The 21,242-nt window shown below is 40.4% G+C and overlaps 1 protein-coding gene across 2 annotated transcripts in view; it reads right to left on the minus strand.

Annotated features, from left to right (window-relative positions):
• Positions 1 to 21,242, minus strand: part of exoc2 (exocyst complex component 2) — a 268,711-nt gene that overhangs the window by 70,232 nt on the left and 177,237 nt on the right. For both annotated transcript variants that reach the window (XM_078198474.1, XM_078198482.1), the window contains exons 14-22: positions 19,812 to 19,880; positions 19,542 to 19,699; positions 17,654 to 17,775; positions 15,569 to 15,630; positions 14,084 to 14,164; positions 11,835 to 11,894; positions 10,162 to 10,223; positions 9,431 to 9,506; positions 7,264 to 7,380 (exon numbers count right to left, since the gene is read on the minus strand). In XM_078198474.1, the coding sequence (XP_078054600.1) occupies positions 7,264 to 7,380; positions 9,431 to 9,506; positions 10,162 to 10,223; positions 11,835 to 11,894; positions 14,084 to 14,164; positions 15,569 to 15,630; positions 17,654 to 17,775; positions 19,542 to 19,699; positions 19,812 to 19,880 (807 nt within the window). The remainder of the gene's footprint in view (positions 1 to 7,263; positions 7,381 to 9,430; positions 9,507 to 10,161; positions 10,224 to 11,834; positions 11,895 to 14,083; positions 14,165 to 15,568; positions 15,631 to 17,653; positions 17,776 to 19,541; positions 19,700 to 19,811; positions 19,881 to 21,242) is intronic.

The raw sequence follows: 21,242 nt of genomic DNA on the forward strand, positions 1-21,242 counted from the left end.
ATGAACATTTACCATCTTTATCTTTAACTTTTGACACTATCTCTCATTGTTACCAATTTGCCTAAGATAAAAATTTGTTTACGATGTTGCTAAGCTAATCAGCAGATCAAAAATCTTAGAATCATAGAATCCCGACAGTGCAGAAGGAGGCCTTTCGGCCCATTGGGACTGCACCGGCCACAATCCCACCCAGGTCCTATTCCCGTAACCTCATGTATTTATCCTGCTTGTTCCCCTGACACTAAGCGTCAGTTTAGCCATGGCCAATCAACCTAACCCACACATCTTTGGACTGTGGGAGGAAACCGGGGCACCTGGAGGAAACCCACGCAGACACGGGGAGAACATGTGAACTTTGCACAGACAGTGACCCAAGCTGTGAATTGAACTTGGGTCCCTGGCGCTGTGAGGCAGCAGTGCTAACCACTGTGCCACCACATTCAGTTCAGTTACATAGATAAGTTGGAGAAGCTCGTTTCCTTGGAGAAGGGAAGATTAAGAGGAGATTTGTTGGAGGTGTTTATAATCATGAGGGGTCTGGACAGTAAATAGAGAGAAACCATTCCAATTTGCAAAAAGATCCAGAACCAGAGGACACCAATTTAAGCTGATTGGCAAACAAAGTAAGGATAAGGAGAGGAAAAACATTTTTATGCCGTGAGTTATTGGAATCTGGAATACACTCTGCCTGAGAACTTGGTGGAGGCAGATTCAATCGAGGCTTTCAAAAGGAAACTGGACCTGAAGAGTAAAACATTTGCAGGGCTATGGTGAAAAGATAAGTTAGTGGGTCTAGGTGAGCTGTTCTTGCAGAAAGCCTATGATAGGCCAAAGGGACTCCTTTGTTGTAAACATTCTAATATTCTATGTTAGTATTTAAAAACAAGAATGAGAATTTTCAATTGAAACCTTTTGGGGACTTGGCAGCTAATTTGGTATGGTGGCACATTAGTTAGCACTGCTGCCTCACAGCGCCAGGGACCTGGGTTCGATTCTCGGCTTGGGGCACTGTCTGTGCAGTCTGCACGTTCTCCCCATGTCTGCGTGGGTTTCCTCCAGGTGCTCCGGTTTCTTCCCACAGTCCGAAAGATGCACTGGTTAGGTGCATTGGTCATGCTAAATTCTCCCTCAGTGTACCCGAACAGGCGCCAGAGTGTGGTGACTAGGGGATTTTCACAGTAACTTCATTGTAGTGTTAATTAAGCTTACTTGTGACATTAATAATAAATTAACTTTAATGCAGATCTGCAGGTAGAGACGCGAGAGGTGAACAACAGATGATGTGCGGGTAACATAAAGACAGCAGAGTTAAGGATCATCTGAAGTTTAGAGTATGGAAAATGGGAAACTGGCCAGGGGTATTAGAATAGTTAATACTGGAAATGACAAAAGCATGGATGAGAGTTTCAGCAACAGATGGGATAAGACAGGGAATGTCACAAAAATAGAAATAGACATTTTTTGTGTGGAGAGGAAATGGAGGTAGAAGCTCATGTTAAGAGCCAGATAAGAAGTTGAAAAATCATTAACAGTAGTTTCATTTGAGGCAATGGTGACATGAATAAAAACATTTTTATGCAGTGAGTGATTAGGATCACTCCACAGGGAGAAGAATTGGGGATTAGGGGAGAGGAACTGGTGGTGCGAGCATAGGTGGAGACTCAAGATGGTGGCTGCAGACTTGTCAATGATTAACCGTCCACAACTGGCAAAGAAGCCCCACTGCTTGTTGAAGATGAGGGAGGGCACTTAAGGTGCTGTTTGGCTTTAGTGGAAAGGAAGTCAGGAGCTTTCTTTGCTCTCCAGAATGAATCTGGAGTCCTGGCCAGTTTTGGCAGAGTAGAGTGAGACTCAGTACAGTTTGAGGTGGATCCAATGATGGACAACTGAATCTGCAGTGTGTCAAGACGCACAAAATGAAACACTGTAAATGCTAAAATTCAGAAATCAAAAACAAATGTTGCTGGGAATTCACAGGTCAGTCATCATTTACTTCAATTCATAACCTCAGCACCTTTCAAAGCACTTCATAGTCAATGAAGTATTTTTAAACAATAGTCGGTGCTATAATTTGAAATAATTTGAGAGCTGAATTACATACACCACGATCCCACAAATTACAATGGGACAGACCATCTGTTTTTATTGGTGGTATTGCTTGAGGGATACACTGGCCAGGACACCATGAGAATTCCCTGCTTTCTTTCAATAGTGCCATGGGGCTTTGGTAACATGTCTGAAAAATGGTACTTTCAATAGTGTAGCACTCTCAGAAGTCTCTAGCCTGAACCCATAACGTTCTCACTCTGAAGCAGAAAAGGTTCCACTGTGTGAAAGATGAAACATAAAAAGTTAATGCTTTGGGTTTATATCCTTGACAAAAACTGAAAGTTTAGAAGTTATCTTCCCTGATGGACATTCTATTTCCAGCCCTTTGCAGTTGTACATCAGGGGGCAGCATTTGATATCGTCATGTTTAACTCATCATAATGTCTGATCACATAAGCTTGAAATCGACAAAGCTCCCAAAACCATTGCAATGACAGTACAGACGAAGCTTTATGTCAATGTTAGCTCTTCAGCTAGAGCTACTGAGCCCAATGCAACTTTCCTGCTCTTTCCCAGTATTCTGTTACAGGTTTTCTATTTCAAATACTTATCCAGACTCTCACCAACTTTTACAGATACACCACTGATACCATTCTTTCTGGTTGTATCACAGCTTGGTATGGCTCCTGCTCTGCCCAAGACTGCAAGGAACTACAAAAGGTCGTGAACATAGTCCAATCCATCACGCAAACCAGCCTCCCATCCATTGACTCTGTCTACACTTCCGACTGCCTCGGCAAAGCAGCCAGCATAATTAAGGACCCCACTCACCCCGGACATTCTCTCTTCCACCTTCTTCCGTTGGGAAAAAGATACAAAAGTCTGAGGTCATGTACCAACCAACTCAAGAACAGCTTCTTCCCTGCTGCCATCAGACCTTTGAATGGACTTACCTTGCATTAAGTTGATCTTTCTCTACACCGTAGCTATGACTGTAACACTACATTCTGCATTCTCTCATTTCCTTCTCTATGAACGGTATCTTTGTCTGTATAGCGTGCAAGAAACAATACTTTTCACTGTATACTAATACTTGTGACAATAAATCAAATCAAATCAAATCAGTATCTATTTAAATTGCATCGCTTGCCTCAAAAAACACTTTTGGTAACGCAGTCCAAGATTTAATAATTCTATGCACAAAACAATTTTTACTAACTTTCCATGCTCATCTAGTCTAGGTCTATGCCCCACTTGTAGGCATTTGGGGGGATGTGGCACAACTAATTTGGAATCACTTATTCCAGCTGTGGAGCATTGTTGGTTTCTAAGTATTCAAACCTTTTAGGTATTAGTACCACTTGGAAGTAAATAAATACACTGGGTGGGAATCGTAGTGCACAATAGATTGTTTCCTTGGAGAATTCTTCTTGCTAAATCCATTGGCTTCGTTTCAAATATGATCACTTGATTTCGGGGAATCTCTTTGCAAACATCAGAATCTACAAAAGAAATATCTCAACACTTGAAGAAAATGTACACTCAAAAAGATGAGGGAGGAATGAGATCAATCTACAGGCATCAAAGAAAGATAGGTTATTTTTTCTTCCACCCAGCCACAGAATGTTCCACAGGACTTCTGTAGGTTTCATTTATATTTTCTCAAACTTGGACCTCCTTGTGGTTTCTAGTGTTGATATTAAACTACCTATACACCATCTGCCTAAAATGCAAGACTTTCTGAGACTTTTCTTTCACTGCCTGTACCCTGATGTTAAACGATCCATTTCCTTGCAGCAGATTGTCAATTTGGGGATTTGTTTATTGCTAACAATGCAATCTATACTTTGACTAGCTCGCCACTGAAACACAACTGTTTTGATATCATGTCACCTTGCAACACTAGCCCGTGGTTTTGAAACCCTCATTCACTGCTTATATATACCGGAAGAGATTATTCCAATGCTGTCTAAACTGGCCTCTGCTTTCCACTCTCTATAAATTCCATCTCTTCAAAAATGTGGCTGCCCCATACCCTAACTTGCACCAAGTCCCATTTGGTGCTCACTAAGTTATACCGGTTGCCAGTTTGGCAACGTCCCAACTTTAAAATTCTCATCCTTATGGTCAGAGGGAGGCGATGGCCGAGTGGTATTATCACTAGACTATTAGTTCAGAAATTCAGCTAATGTTCTGGGGACACAGGTTCGAATCCCACCACAGCAGATGGTGGAATTTGAATTCAATAAAAAATAGCCGACCTGGGAACGAGGTCCGAGGCAGCCACAGGGGCTGTTGGGAGCTGAGGTGGGCTGTGGGACTCAGAATCATGCATACTGGCAACCCTCCCATATCCTTCATCACGTGAGCTGAGGCAGTAAACTCTCCTCACTTCCTTATTCATTCCTTCCCATTTATTATCAGCAGTTATTGACATTTTATTTTTCTCCTCCCGAATCAACTTTTTTTCCTGAACCTTTTCTCCACCATTAATAAGATTGAAGTTTTTTTTTATACCTCGTTTCATCTTTCTCCGTCAGTTCCACTTTCTGTTTCGCAGATAGTAGCAGGTTTTGCACAATCAAAAGAAACTAGGTTGGTTTACAAAAGCAAAATATTCTATAATCTGGAAATCTGAATTACAAACTGAAAATGCTAGAAATACACAGAAACTGCCCGACCTGATAGGAAGTGAGAAACAGAGTTACTTAGTTACATTTCAGGTTGGCGATCTTTCAGGGTATGTTTGGAGGTGGGATTTTGATTTGATTTTGAACCCTCACCCTGCCTTTCGTCGAATGTGAGAGGGTGAGGATAGCGGTTGCTGTTAAAATTAGGGCCACAGTATTTGAAGTTAAATCTTCCTCAGGACGTCTGGTTCTGAAATGTTTAAGCACCTTAATGTGAAATATGATAGTTTAAAATTAGGACTGAAGGAAAATAAGATACAAGGCAACGGCCTTGCACACAAAGGTGACAGCATTAAATACCATTGAGCTGTACAAATTTACACTCAAAGCTGCAGATATTTTCTATGTTTCCATGGCCTAGAAGGTAGGGATATGTTCGGCACAACTTGTGGGGCTGAAGGGCCTGTTTTGTGCTGTAGTTTTTCTATGTTTCTATAAAGTATCCTGATTTCCAAGGGCATTTCTTGTCTTAATGTACCAGTACCAACGCATCCACACTAATTCACGAGAAGTTTGCATGAGCTCATGTTTAAAAAAAACTCTCAAAAATGATCTTGTATAGGACAAAAGAAACGCCACAAAAGAACTTGTGTTAACTTTGCACCTCACGAGATGACTTTTCTTTTAGAGATGTTTTCACTTCTGTTACATCAGCAAACATGGCAATCCATTTGCATGTAGGAAGTTTGCACGAGTAACAATCAGTTCATTTGTTTTGTTGGTATTGTTTGAGGCTTACACGCTATGAAAGAGCCCTGCTCTTCACGAACAATGTCACGGGATTGTTTTTTATTTTCATCTGACTAGACAAGATGGCTGGAATTTTACCGCCCCACCAGCCACGGGAATCAAGCGGGCGAGGGAAGGACAATGGGAAGGTCTGTTGACCTCGGGCGGGATTTTACGATTTCAGGACGAGTGAGGCCGTAAAATCCTGTCCGAAAAGTATCATTTCAGTATTTCTTTTAAAAGACAGCTCCTCGGAGAACACTGCATTCTCCTAATATTGCACTGTCAGCTTTAGGTCTGGAATTGGGCTACTGGTGCACAGAGTTTCACATGTTTCCTGACCATTTTTTGAAGGAAATGGTAAGTACACATCTGCTATTAAAACTGGACAAAATGTGCTGGAGGAATGATATTGGAAGATCTTGCTTGGTGCACGAGTAGACAAAAAAGGAAAGATTTGATATAGCTGAATTATTTGAAGAACAAACAGGATCATGCAGCAGACATCATATATTTGGCCTTCCAAAAAGCCTTTGATCAGATACTGCATAATACTTATGACAAAGGTTATAAAATGCGGAGTCAGGGGATTAGTTGCAGAATGGATAGCAAGCTAGTTTTAAAATAAAAAACAGAGAATAGTGATTAGAGGTATGTAGATTGGCAAATAAAAGGAAGTGGCGTTCCACAAGAATGTATGCTGGAACCACTAGTGTTCACCGTTTACATAAACATTTTGAACTCGGGGATCAGAAATAAAGTATCAACAATTGTGGATGGCATCAAATTGGGGGAATGCATTTAATGCAGTTAGGCAGACTGCAACAAAATACAGGAAATGTTAATAAACTTGCAGAATGGGCATATAATTGTAAAATAAACTTCAATATATAAGTGAGAGATGGTATATTTTAGTACGAAGGATAAAGAGGTCAACATACTCCCTTGAAAATGAGTGCCTAAATGGGGCAGAGGAACTGGTAGATCTGGGGAGTACAGATATACAGATTTATAAAGGTAACGATGTAGCTTAATAAGGCTATATGAAAAGGAAACAAACAATGCACTGGGGTTCATTTCTACAGGGACAGAATTGAACAGCGGAGAAGATAATGTTAAACTTGAATAGAACATTGCATAGACTAGTTTTGGAATGTCGCACACACTTCTGGTCTCTGTATTATAAAACAGACAGATGCACTGGCCTAGGTGCAAAAAAAGAAAATACGACATTGATATCAGAATAGAGGGGTTATACTACCAGAAAAGATTGACCAGGCTGGGGCTCTTTTTCTAGAAAAGAGGAAACTGAGGGATGACCTGACGTTTAAATTTATGAAAAGGGTTGCATCAGAACTTGGGACCAAAAATATAAGACAGTGACCAATAAATCCAACAAGGAAATCAGGAGAAAATGCTTTTCTTAGCAAACCATTAGAAAGTAGAACTCGGTACCACAAGCAGTGGTTGAGACAAATGGCATAGATGCATTCAAGGGAAAGCTAGAGAAGTACATGAGTGAGAAAGGAATAGAAGGGTATCTTAATAGGACTAGACAAAGAAGACTGGGAGGAGGCTTATGGACCTGTTGGGCCAAATGGTCTGGTTCTGTACTGTGCATGCCTTGAAATATTCTGCAACTGTTTTAGACACAAGCACGACATTGAACAGAAAGTCTAAAACTAAAATGAAGTAAACCCTCATTACTACTAGCCATTATTACGACTAGTTGGAAATTTTCACATTATTCAAGGGTCATAATATGCCTTTCAGCAACCCTTTACAATAACAGTACCTGAGCAATTTTCTCTGTCTCTTGGAAAGCATGCTTCTCGAAGTGTTCTGCCAAATTGTTGAAGGTGTGATTTGCCAAGTATTCACAGTTGCTGAGAACAATCAGTAGTTTTTGTTCCTAATAGATTTAAAATACAAGTGTTTAAAGTATTAACCATTCTTATTGGCGTGCCTTGACTTACAATGCTCTATACCCTCCTAAATCAAAAATTCTGCTTTTCTTCAATGTTCCAAACGCACAAGACATGAGTGCAAGAAAGTTCACTGACACATGAAGACACAGGGTCATAGATTCCCTACCCGCTGCCAAAAAAGAGTTACACGTGGGACCACCATTATTTTGTTTTGCTGGGCGCAAGAATCTAATGTCTGTATTTGAAATTTGCAAACGTATAAAATGTGATAAACCAGCACTACAATGGCCAAGACAAACATTTAGGTCAGTAAAGAGTGAGGTAAGTGTAAAAGGTTACTGAAAATAAAACTTATAGACTCAATGCTGGTGCACCATTCCATTTCATTCTTTCTTTCAGGGGGAAAGAGAAAGTCTACAAGCCTGATCTCGAGCTTGGAGTGTCGTGCTACTTTAATTCTATGTTCTCACACTGACCAACTCTGTCCTTGGCCTAGTACAGTGTTTCAATGAAGCTCAAAGAACAGCATGTGATGATTCAAATCAGTACTTCAGTGTCTTCTGGCAGATTTACTTCAGCACTGGATGCCTCACAGCACCAGAGTTTGATTCCCGGCTTGGGTCACTGACTGTGCGGAGTCTGCACGTTCTCTCCATGGGTTTCCTCCGGGTGCTCCGGTTTCCTTCCAAGTCCGAAAGATGTGCTGGTTCGGTGCACTGGCCATGACATATTCTCCCTCAGTGTACAGGCGTCGGAGTGTGGCGAGTAGGGGATTTTCACAGTAACTTCATTGCAGTGTTAATGTAAGCCTACTTGTGACACTAATAAACAAACAAATTTAAAACTAGGTCTCACCAGGTATTTGTCTATTCTCAGTTTGACCCAGTGCATTATAGACTCAAATTGGTGTACAGAAATTTTTTTAAAGTGAAGAGATTTATTTTAATCTCAAGGGATTTGGATTTCACTTTACTACTGTAACAATTACATGATGCAATTACGTGCAATGTATACATAGAAAAGTAGGACTAATATGATTTAAAACAAGAATACCTAAACAAAGAATGGGATGAAGACCACTTAACAAAAATGGCTGTGTAAGTGAACAAATATCAGAGGTAATTTTTTTTTCATGTAAATGATGCAAAATTCCACTCGACAGGCAATGAATAAAGAATAAAGCAGTAGTAAACTACTGGAACTGCTTCTGAATCTTCAAATCATCCAAATTACTACTTGAAAAGCAATGACTTTAATTCGAGGACATTAGCTGCATTGAAATGAGGTGATTAAATATCAGTTGTTTATTAGTCCACTGCCACATTCCAGCATAAGTACAAAGTAAAGTTTATTTATTAGTCACAAGCAGGCTTACATTCACACTGCAATGAAGTTGCTGTGAAAATCCCCTGGTCGCCACACTCCGGTGCCTGTTTGAGTACACTGAGGAGAATTTAATATGGCCAATGCACCTAACCAGCATGTCTTTGGACTGTGGGAGGAAACCGGAGCACTCAGAGGAAACCCACGCAGACACGGGGAGAACATGCAAACTCCACACAGTGACCCAAGCTGGGAATCGAACCCGGGTCCCTGGCACTGTGAGGCAGCAGTGCTAACCACTGTGTGTGCAAAACCAATAGCGTAAAAGCAATCTTAACAACTAACAACATCTGCCAAACAGAACAGTCCAAATACGCAACAGGTAGATCAAAGTTTTCCCAGAACACAAAAACCATTTATCTGTTAATAGCTTTTGATTTGGCAGACTTCAGTCTGAAATGGGGTAGGACTCCCCAGTTTCTGAAGCATTTCTTATTAAGGAAGGAACTCTGAGTGCTGAACTATTACTGAATAATATGTCGTCCCCACCAGATTCAAATCAGCTTGGATTTTCCCTCGAATTTCCCAAACAGAGAGTGTTCCAAATTCCTTGCAGAATCAAAGTAATGTAAAATATAAAACATAGCTACACAATTAGGATTGATAACAGCTGCACATATTTTCCACAAATAAACTGAGTGAGCTACTTACTGGGGTTGGAATGAAGCTTTCATGCAAGGTTCCAAGCAAGTCTGGGGATGAAATATCCACAGAAAGGCTAGAGAGGCTAGAAAGAGAAGAAACATCTTTGGATCTTTTATAATCAAAAGCTTTCACAGTAAAAAGAATTTCACATTTTCCGGTCTAACTGCACATGTGCACATGCCAAAATTTACTGTCAGTTTTTACACCCATTTATACATAAATAAGCAGAGAATAGAGGGATACGGACCACGTAGGGGCAAAAGGTCTTTAGTTTAGAAAGGCGTCATGTGTTGGCGCAAGCTTGATGGGCCGAAGGGTCTGTTCCTGTGCTTTTGTTCTTTGTAATAATCGAGAGTATTAAAAAGCTTACTGCTCGACAACTGCTTCAGCATCCCTAGATTTGTTTTAGGGACTCCGGTCAAAGTAAGGAGTAGTGGCACAGAAACTTTGTCTTCCCAATGTTGAACTGGAGGAGGGTGCATACAAGCAGACTTGTCGAGAGAGGAGTCTGAGAGATGACTGGGAAGTGGAACTAGGTGTCAAGCGCAGAAATGTAAAGCTAATCTTGTCTTTGGATGATATAGCCATGGGGTGGCATGCAGAGGAAGAGACCAATTGAACCCCAAAAGGCAATTTTCAGCATGGGCAGAGAGTCACTGCTGGAGATGCACTGGCTACAACTGGATACATACGAGCGAAACCAAATTCCCTTATTCCCAAAGTGGTGATGCACTCACTGTATGCTGTCCGAATCACCATCAGGTTTGGTACTCAGGTACTCCAAGGAATCAACGAACACCTTTTAAGTTGAAAACAAATAAAGTTATGCACATGGAAAGTAATAGCTGTAAATATGCTGACAGTAAGCACCTGCCCCGACTTGGCAGCCTTCCCGAAAGAGTTTGCACTTTTCAGGTTACGGTGAACAATCCATCATTGAAAAAAAAATAATTATAGGAGTTTGTGTATCCGAGCTATTTCTGTCTTTAACAAGCTGGATTTTAATTTTAAACAGCGACTCAACGCATTAGTTTCTGAATGTGCTTCAACTGTTATTTTTTTTAATGTGTTGGATTTAAAGATCAAAATTTGTCACTGGTGGAATATACACATATACAAACGCACACGAGCATATTATGTCTGTGTCTGTACATGCAAATATCTTTATATACTGTGTTGTTATACAAAACCAGAATTTTTAGAAATGAAAAATTAGACACAATTACAGTAATTGCTGATGTGATATTTTGGGTAGTTTATTAACTGTGTTTTTGTAAGGATTGGAAACTAATAAAGGCTCAAATCCACTCACTTCTTGGAATGATAAATGAGAGTTGGAGGGACCAATTTTTAGCATGATCTCTCACCTTTCATTCCCACTGGAAGTTTGTGACTGTCACATTGGGAGCTGGTGACTTCCAAGCAAAAGCAGACAATTAGGCATTAATCAGGAGGATAATACATGCTTTAGGGTTCTCCAGCTAAATTCAGCATAATCTGGGTGCAGTATGTCTCACATGTCAAATGCACGCCTTTTCCAGATCTACAGTGCAGTTTTAGGATGGCATGGTGGCACAGTGATTAACACTGCTGCCTCAGAGCTCCAGGGACCTGGGTTCAATTCCCGGCTTGGGTCAGTGTCTGTGTGGAGTTTGCATGTTCTCCCCGTATCTGTGTGGGTTTCCTCCAGGTGCTCCGGTTTCCTCCCACAGTTCAAAGATGTGCGGGTTAGGTGCATTGGCCATGCTAAATTGCCCCTTAGTGTCCTGGGATGCGTAGGTTAAAGGGATTAGCGGGGTAAATATGTGGAGTTACGGGGATAGGGCCTAAGTGGGATTGTGCAGTGCAGACTTAATGGGCCGAATGGCCTCCTTCTGCACTGTAGGGATTCTATGATAAGTTGCAAACATATTTTCATATAAACTAGGTAGTGCCAGTATATTTAACCAAGAAATGCATTATTAAATCAATAAACATAGAAGGGCTGTGAACAGGTGTTAAAAACATTTAGTCTTCTATTATAACATTTCTGATGTTTTACTTCCCTTTTATCAAAAGCTAAAATGTTTTGATTTTAAATATTTGTTAAAGTTTTTATTTTCTAACCCTGTATGATTATAACAGTGGTAGTCTACGGAAATAGTTCACAAAGTTAGAAAATTCAGAAGAATAATCCGAAAGGAAAAGATCTATTTAATTACATATTTTAACTAAATTATACAAGCTGATGCAGAAAAAGTACTTTGGTAAAGAAAAGGAGGGAAAAGGTAGAAAAAAAAATGCTTAATATTTCTGTAAAAAAAATCAGGGAGGTGGGGTGGTACTAGTGGTGCGAGGGATGGAGGACACATTCAAAAGTTATAAATTCTGCATCTGAGGAGTTAGAAATATCCCTTTGACTTCTACCCACCTTCATGATGTTGATGGACAGTTCATATACATGTTGCTGGTTCTTCTCATGCTGAAATATCTGTAAAATATTTATTACTGTGAAATGTGACAGAGGACTCTACGTTCATGCAATTCCTAATAATGTATGCACCACTGAACACTTGTAAGCTTAAGTAACTAAGTGGTCAACAACTTATGTCAATAGTACTCTGCAATGGGCTATTAAGCATTTGAGACCTGCCAGGTATTAACTTCTGTTACATTAGATAATAACCAAATAGCGAGGCAACTTTTACATCTGATACTTTTAGTTGCCTCATGCAAATTTCTTCCAACTACTTCAATCATATGCAAATGTCTTCACTTTTATAAAGCAAAATTCACGAGAATTTAAGGCCATTCATAACATGATAAATACAAGATATAAATTCTAAATGTTGTCAACACGCCAAATCCATTTAGAACAACTTGTCAGAGGCTGATTCCAACATTAGAAGTTTAAACTTCAATTTGTGACATTTTGGAATCTTTTGTAAGAACAGAATTTACGTGGCTGGTCCAGTTAAGGTTTTGGTCAATGGTAATCCCCAGAGTAGGGATTCAGAGGTGGTAATGCCATTGCATGTTAGATTCTCTCTTGTGGGAGACGATTTCTGCCCTGTCACTATCGCCCTAAGCCTAAATGCTGTTCAAGTCTTGCTGCAAGTAAACACAGACTGCTTCATTATCCGAGAAGTTCCAAATTAAACAGATTATGCAGCCATCAGTGAACATACCCACTTCCAATCAGATGATCGACAGAAGGTTCTTGATGAAGCAGCTGAAGGTGGGTGGAACCAGGACACAGCCTGAGGAGTTTTCCCTGATTCCCACTGACTTCAATTTTATTAGGGATCTACGATGCCATGTTCAAACAAATTCTACCTTGGTGTCAAAAGCAGTCACTCTCACCTCTTCAATTTTTACCATGTTTGGACCAATTCTGTAATAACGTCTGGTAGAATGGACACTGAACATTGGTTGGAAGGTTACTGTTGAGTAAATGCAGCTTTACAGCGTCAGCTACAACGTCACAGTTGTAGCACAGTGCCACATTGGCAAGCACTGCTGCCTCACGGCACCAGGGTTCAATTCCAGCCTTGGGTCTGTATGGAGTTTGCACGTTCTCCCTGTGTCTGTGTGTATTTCCTCCGGGTACTCCAGTTTCCTCCCACAGTCCAAAGACGTGCATTGGCCATGCTAAATTGCCCCTTAGTGTCCCAAGATATGTAGGTTAGGGGATTAGCGGGGTAAATGTGTGGGGCTACGGGGATAGGCTCTGGGTAAGATGAGTCAGTGCAGACTCAGTGGGCCAAATGGCTTACTTCTGCACTGTAAGGATTCTATGTCTATGCCTATCACCTTAATTCACTTTGCTGATGATTTAGTAGACCGATGGTATAGTCGTAATTGACCAGATTACACTTAACCTGCATGTTGTAGACATGACAAACCTGGGCAATGTTCCACTTGGTCATTACATGCCAGTATTGCAGTTGTACTGGAACTGCTTGACTAGTTTGACTAGGCAGCATGGTTAGTTCTGAAGCATGTCTTCAGCATTATAGCTGATATGTTGTCTTTATTGTTTCTTGATATCATGTGGAGTGAATTGAATTGGACAAAGATTATAATATCAGTGATGATGGGGGCCTCTGGCGCGGGTTGGGATGGATCTTGGTATTTCTGGTTGAAGATGATTGCAAACTCTGCAGTCTTGCTTTTTGGACTAACATGCTGCACGAGAAAGTGAGAGAGAGCGAGATTGGCTGGAGTGCTGTTGGGTGTGTACAATCATTACCCACAAGTGGTTTTTATTCTTCTAACTTTTTGTGGGTAACTATAAATGTAACACTTAGAACCAAATAAAGTTTGCAATTTAAATCACATTTTTGATGGTTCCCAGTGCAGGGCTATTGCCCATCCCAGGTTGGGGTCGGTGCATTGGCCTGGTTTTTAACATTTCTGGTTGGAGTTCCTTTGGAACAATGATTCTTTTCAACAAGTTTCTATACTTTGAACTTGTAAGTCCTAACTACTCGGTTCTTTCAGTTGGAGAAAAGTGCATGGCCATAAATGGCATTCAAAGATTTTAAAATAGGATCAGAATAAAAGGGAAGTATGTTTCAGGAGGTTTCTCCAGTGATGCTTCTGCACTAATCTTCTACAGCAACACCGAAGGAAAACTACTTGGCAAAGCAAAGAGTAATTCTGGTTTACAAGACTTACATTGGTTTCTCCAGGTTTGCAATCTATGGTTTCTTTCAGACTTTGTAGGGTTTGCATAACATGATGTTCAAACTGAGCAGGCTAGAAAGAAGTGTGCATATTTTTAATTAAACATCAGAATGTCTTAAATGAAGGAGGCAATTATTAATAATGAATTTATTACAATTCTGTGTGCTAAACGATAATATATCCAGTTTTAAGTTATACAATAACATTTTGTCTCCAGAGCAAGATCAACATATTCCCCGAATCAGAATTGAAATAAAAGGCCATCAACAGTTTATATATACTTTTTAAATAGCTTGTTATTGGTATATTTCCCACAGAAACATATGGGACTTTGGAACGAAAATCTTGAATTTAGGTTAATATTATCAAATCCACTGGAACAAAATGAGCTAAAGAACATTTCCTGTTTTTTAAATTAGTCAAATATGCCATATAAAAATGTGAAAGAACTTAAACTTTGTTGGTATATTTTATTGCTGAAATCTGGGTTCCCATATCCACCATACGACTAAAATTCAGATTATAGTATATGACACAGCAATTTATATCTGATGTTAAAATACAAGAAAGATCATGCCTCATTTTAACAATACCTATATTTCATTGTGAAGACAAGATTTCTTTCTTCCAGTTATTTCTGTCAACAACATTGTAGAAAATTTAATATCTCAGACAATAAACCCAATCTCCTACAGTATTACTTCAGTTGGGCACTAAATCATTACATAGTATTACGTAAATGCCAGTGCAAAGAATTAGAATTAACAAATTACTGTGTCAGATTAAAAAAACATCTCAAGTAATAGAGAACTATTTCTGCTGGGTTTCCCGTTGAGTGCACCCCTTGCCACCGTGAAACCTGCGGCAAGGGTACGCCATTGGCAGGATGGAAGACCTGCTGGTGTGAATGGCCAGAAAGTTCTGGCCTATATTTTTAAGTACTACAACACATCTTAAGAGACTGGGTGACAATCAACATGCCATAAATGCTTATGTGAGCCAATTCTCACAATGAATGTTTAACACCAGTAATGTTGATGTAGCAACATTGAATTTGCATTTGGGAAAGTCGGTGTAATAAAAGGATACACAATCCACAAGAAATTGATAAATAATGCAATGCATTCAACAGAATGTATGAGTCAATAACACAATAGAAAGGTTAACTCAATGTAGTAGGGAGTTCAAATGATTTGATACATTCATGTAAATAGGGTCACTGAAATTGACTAAAGAAGCAGCTGGGCAAAATACAAAAAATCAGGCATACAGTGAATATAAAAGGGTGCAAATAATGCAAACAGGTGAATGCTTGTGAAGGGGCTTGAGAATGTGGAAAAAGGTGAAAGGATAGGCCATTCAATTCATTAAAGCACATTCCTTCCAAACAGAACATACTACTGCTTTTAAATAAATAATTGAATAACACCTATTTCATCTCCCAAGTCGAAAGTAATCAGACCTGTTACTACTAACCAAAGAAGTGGTGCCTTCATTGTCAACAATCCAGTCTTCTTTTTCTGCAAGCCTCTTAACATCTATTGAATTTGAAAAAAATAAACGCATGCATGTCAAACTGAGATCCAAATTAATCCCAAGTACTATCATTTCAAGAATTGCAGTTTTCTATGTAAAAGGTAAAAACAAACGTTTGCATTCCCCAAATAAAACAACCTTTAGGGCCTAGATACTGAAGGCATGGTCAACAATGGGGCAGTGATGTAAATTAGAAATGCACGAGTCCAAAGTTGGAAGGGCACAGAAATCTCAGACGATTATAGGGCAAACCCGCAGTTAAAAAAATAAAATGGAGAAGATTGGGTGATGTTGAAGAGCGGAGGTATTTGGGAATTCAAATTCACTAAACAATAAATTTTAACAATATACTGGCCCAATTTGTTCACGGGAAAATCCTCAAAACAGCAATGAGCTAATGATCAGTAATTTGTTTTTAATGATGTTAAGGGTTAAATATTGGTCAGAACAGCAGGAGAACTCTACTGGTCATCCAGTGCCATAGAATCTTTTAATGTTGTTTGAAGGGGTAGATGGGTCTTGAGTTCAACGTCCATTCTGAAAGATGACACCTCTGATGGTACAGCATTCCTTCAGTACAGCAGCACTGGACTATCAGCCTAAGTAGTATCCAAACAGGTTTGCCCAAGAATGTGAACTGCATTTGTTTTATAATTGCTTATGCAGTGTGACTGGATTTATAAGAACAACCAACAGACACCTAAACCAAAATACCCAAATTTTTTTGCACCAAAATAGCAACACAAATCTCTTCAACTCTTTTTCGTATTAGTTATTAGGAAACTAATATACAGCAATTCCTCAGAAAGTTCCCCTCCACCAAATTCAGTTGTTCTTTATCTTTTTTTTAGACCCATCGCACCAAACAACCCACTTAAAAAGTTAATGTAAATGGGATGTTGGCCTTTATTTCAAAGGGAATGGAGTATAGAAATAGGGATACATGCTAAAACTATAGAAGATCATACCTGGAATACTGTAAACAGTTTTGGTCCCCTTATCTAAGAAAAGATATACTGGCATTGGAGACAGTCCAGAGAAGGTTCCATAGACCCACCGAATCCCTACAGTGCAGAAAGAGGCCACCCAGCCCATCAAGTCTGCACCAACTATCCGAAAGAACATCTTACCCATTTTGAAAAATGTTGAACTGATGACATGAAGAATTATGTTCAAGAATACCATGGCACTTTGAGATATACAAGTATAGTGTTTCACCTCTGTGCAGCTTTTACTATGGTCAGTCACAGAATCAATAATCTCTCCTCGAGTGTCCTCCTTTTTGGGACCACCCTTGCTTGACACCACTCTTATTTATTGGATTATAGCCAGAGAAGCAAGCGAGTCTTTTCTCAGCATTGCACGCTTATCTCCAATGGTCCATAAGGATCCTTTGACCCTTTCCTCTATTCCAGGCTGCACCTTGGCAGCGTTGTCGGAAGCCATGGGTCCAGCTTTCACCTGTCCACTGATGACACTCAACTCCCCCTCCAAACAATCAATCTCAACCATCCCCCTGCTGCCTATTATTTACTCAACATCCAGAATGCGATAAATTATTATAATTTGGGTGGCACGGTAGCAGAGTGGTTAGTGCTATTGCCTCACAGCGTCAGGGACTCAGACAACAGAAACATTCGGAATATCCATGTGATGTAAATGCAGCAGAGTATTAAACATGCTTCTTCTTTCTAACTTACATTAAATATTTAGTACGCAAGTATTTAAAATGTTCATGATATTATAATCCTTTCCCTTCTTTTCTGCAGGAATATACATAGCCCTGAAATTTCCTAATTGTCAGTCCAGTGTCATAACTTCGCAGAGGTACGGTGGAATCCCTCTTGGAATGATAATAGGATTTCCACGACATATCTGGTGAAATTACAGCCGTGGATGGGAACGGCGGAGAAAATTCCAGGTCTTGGTGTTTGGTCGGAATCAGTCCCGAGGATTTTGCTCAAAGTGGGGAGTGGGAGTAAGAATGGAGTGGGAGAAATTAAAAGATGTGTTCTTTGTTCTTACCGTCAGCTGTCTGCTGCAATGTAATGATCAGACAATGGACTCGTAAATCTAAGATTAGTTCCTGAATTGTTTGCAGGAGATCATTTGGTATTTCCAGCGCTGTCAAAGACTCGTAGTTAATTCTGCAATTCAATCAAACATCAAAGAATTAGGAAGGGGACAGCTTCTGCAACAAACGTATAGATTGCGAAATTACAAACGTAGGTTTAGCAATAAAGTAAAATTACACAATAACTACTATCAACCTAAAAAAGAATCACAAAACAAAAACCCCCCATAGGATCACAGAATGATTACAACACAGTAAACGACAATTCGGCCAATAGCTTCCCTGTGGCTCTCTGTAAGAGCAACGCGCCTAGTCCCACTCCCTTTTACCGTTTCACCATCGCCTGCCTGCAATTTGTTTTCATTTAGTATAATTACCCACTTTTCTTCTGAAAGCCACGATTGAATCTGCCTCCACCGCGCTCTCAGGGAGTGGAATTTAGGGAGTCCAACTTGGTTGGCAAGAGTAAAATTTAGTGCATTTTGCTCATGCGAATCGGACTGCATTCACTGCACACAATCGATTTCCTTTAAGGCTGTGATGATTTTGATGGAGTTCTGCAGCAATTTCACCAAGCTGATTTCACTGGTAGCAATATTATGGTAAAATCTGACCACTGGTTTGTGCAATTCTTTGTGGAACCTAAATGCAATGTAAACAGCTCTGGACAGTCAACATTCAGAATGTTTTATTGTCTATGAATTGCCACTGGGTGTATGGGAAAGGTGCTCAGAACCTAATCTGTTATAACAATGGGTGGACTTCTACGGCCTCGCTTGGGCGAGACCGGAAATTCCCGCCCGAGGTCAACAGAGATTTCCGTTGTCGGACCCTCGCCCGTGCCAATTCTGTGGCGGGTGAGGTTCTGGCCAATGTATTTTTTTAAACACATAAAAGTGTTTCCACGATAATGATAATGTTATGCTACTGATACGTATTTGGTCAACAGAGCAGGAGGTACATACATGTACATACATACAGGAAGGTGATGGCCTAGTGGTATTATCGCTAGACTACTAATCCAGAAACTCAGTTAATAATTTGGGGTTCGAATCCCGCCATGGCAAATGGTGGAATTTGAATTCAATAAAAAATATCTGGAATTAATAATCTACTGATGACCATGAAACCATTGTCGACTGTCAGAAAAAGCCATCTGGTTCACTAATGTCCTTTAGGGAAGGGAATCTGCCGTCCTTACCTGGTCTGGCCTACATGTGACTCCAGAGCCACAGCAATGTGTTTGACTCTCAACTGCCTTCAGGCAACTAGGGATGGGCAATAAATGCTGGCCAGCCAGCGATGCCCATGTCCCACAAACGAATTAAAACAAAATTGTTCAATTTGCCATGATGCTATCTGTTAATCTCAGCTCTCAGCTGTGAGCAGTTACGGTAAAAATTCTAAATACCAAGCCCCTGCACACTTTTCTCAATAGTTGAGCTGAGCATCCCTGCTGGACAGACTTCCTGACTACTTGCTCAGCTACATGTATTGAGTGGTCTGGAAAAATGAAGGACCAGTGAGAAAGAAAAGGGAACCACACTCTCACTAGTGCTAGATTGGATAATTTGAAACTGGACAGTTGTGGTTCTGTGGTGTGAAACTTTCAACACAACACTTATCGAAGCTCAGACACAATAGATTTGGGAAAGTTCTCTTAACTGCGCAGTGATTACAATGTGCAGCAGAGAGTGGGAATGTTATGTTCACACATTTGGTTCCCAGAGGCTAATCAAATGCAAATTCTCAAATGTTCATATTTCAAATTAGAGCAGCTTACATGTATAATTTCCCCAGTCAGACAGCAACATCGCTGTATTTGAAAACCTTGCTTACCTCATAGTGTGAATAATGTGGGTTAACCACTGGCCTGAAAGTTCCATTTTTGCTTCCCATCCTCCATATTGCCTCAGCTCTACCTCGGCCAGGCTGGATGGAAGAAGAGCTCCTCGGATAAGTTTCACAAGTGAATTTATCACCTCTTGAATCATTTTCTACCAAAACAAAATTCAAAAACATTGCTTCCGCTTGTACACCTGGACTTTTCCCTCCCACTTAAAACAAAAAATGAATCGCATTGGCCACAAAGACTTTTTTTTTTTGTACCTTGAAGTCGTTTTGTCGGGATCTGGCATTTTTCTTGAACTTCTCAGCTGGACCTGATTTTTCACCTGTCTTTGATCACAAGATAAAAGTTTAAAATTAAAATGCTGCCCATGTGTAAATAGCACAAACATGAAAGCACCAGCGCAAGAAATAATAACCTCCTCAGAGAAACAGAAGCTATTTTCAGACTATTTCACACTTACATTGAAAGATAAAGTAGAAATGCAATTAAAACAGATACATGAAAGAGGTCCAGTGTAATGTTATAAATCCATTATTGGCATCCATCCATCTCAGGAGGTGATGGATTGCTCCTAGAGTGGTGTCATTCCTGTAATGAGGACTCTGTCATAGTTGTAGAGGCCAACCGTGAATGGCAGTCCCTTCTGCAGCTGGCACAGATGAATAGAGCTTACCGAAGGTCAACATCCTTTCTGCAGGCTCTCTTTTTCACTGTCTAGTTATTTCTTTGGTCCTCTGCTTTCCCCCACGCTCTTCCTGACAGCTTGTCTCCAGGTCAGCATCAAGGACTTCTCATGCACCGACTCCAATCCTGGTCAACTTCAAGACCTTTTTGCAGATATCCTTGTATTACTGAGGTGAGTAACTGGTTGGTCTTGTGTCGATAACAAGCTCGCCATTGAGCACGTCTTTGGGGATGCAACCGTCATCCAGTCAGCTCAGTCCCCAGTCGATGGAGTTGCCGCTGACTCAAGAGAGCAAACATATGGTGTACTACCATATTCGGCACTGCTTTGACAGGAGGTGCCCAATTTTCCTCTGAGGCAGCAAGGTGGAAGTGGTTCAGCTGCTTTTCTTGGCTTGCATAAGTTGTCCATACCTTGCGAGTGCAAAGGGAGGTGCTGATGACAAATTGTTTTCACAATTGTTGCCAAATGCAAAGGGAATCGCAACAATTACAAAAGCATCTCCTCGTTAAGTGTTGTGGGAAAGGTCTTTGCATGCATTGCTCTGTTGAGATTTCAAATCCTGGCATCAAATATCTACCTTGAGTCTCAATGCAGCTACAGAGCTGATAGGTTGACAAGTAAGAAGTTTAACAACACCAGGTTAAAGTCCAACAGGTTTATTTGGTAGCAAAAGCCACACAAGCTTTCGGAGCTCTAAGCCCCTTCTTCAGGTGACTCACCTGAAGAAGGGGCTTAGAGCTCCGAAAGCTTGTGTGGCTTTTGCTACCAAATAAACCTGTTGGACTTTAACCTGGTGTTGTTAAACTTCTTACTGTGTTTACCCCAGTCCAACGCCGGCATCTCCGCAGGTTGACAAGTGACATGATTTCCGCATCTCAGCAGTTACTGAATTGCTGCCAACAGGGCAGACCACTCAACATCGCTTTCACAGACTTCACCAAGACTGTCAACCTTGTCAGCAGAGGTGGACTGTTTAAAAGGCTGTGCACAGTAAGTAGTC

The sequence above is a fragment of the Mustelus asterias genome, chromosome 2, assembly GCF_964213995.1.
Source record: "Mustelus asterias chromosome 2, sMusAst1.hap1.1, whole genome shotgun sequence".
Taxonomy (NCBI): Eukaryota; Metazoa; Chordata; class Chondrichthyes; order Carcharhiniformes; family Triakidae; genus Mustelus; species Mustelus asterias.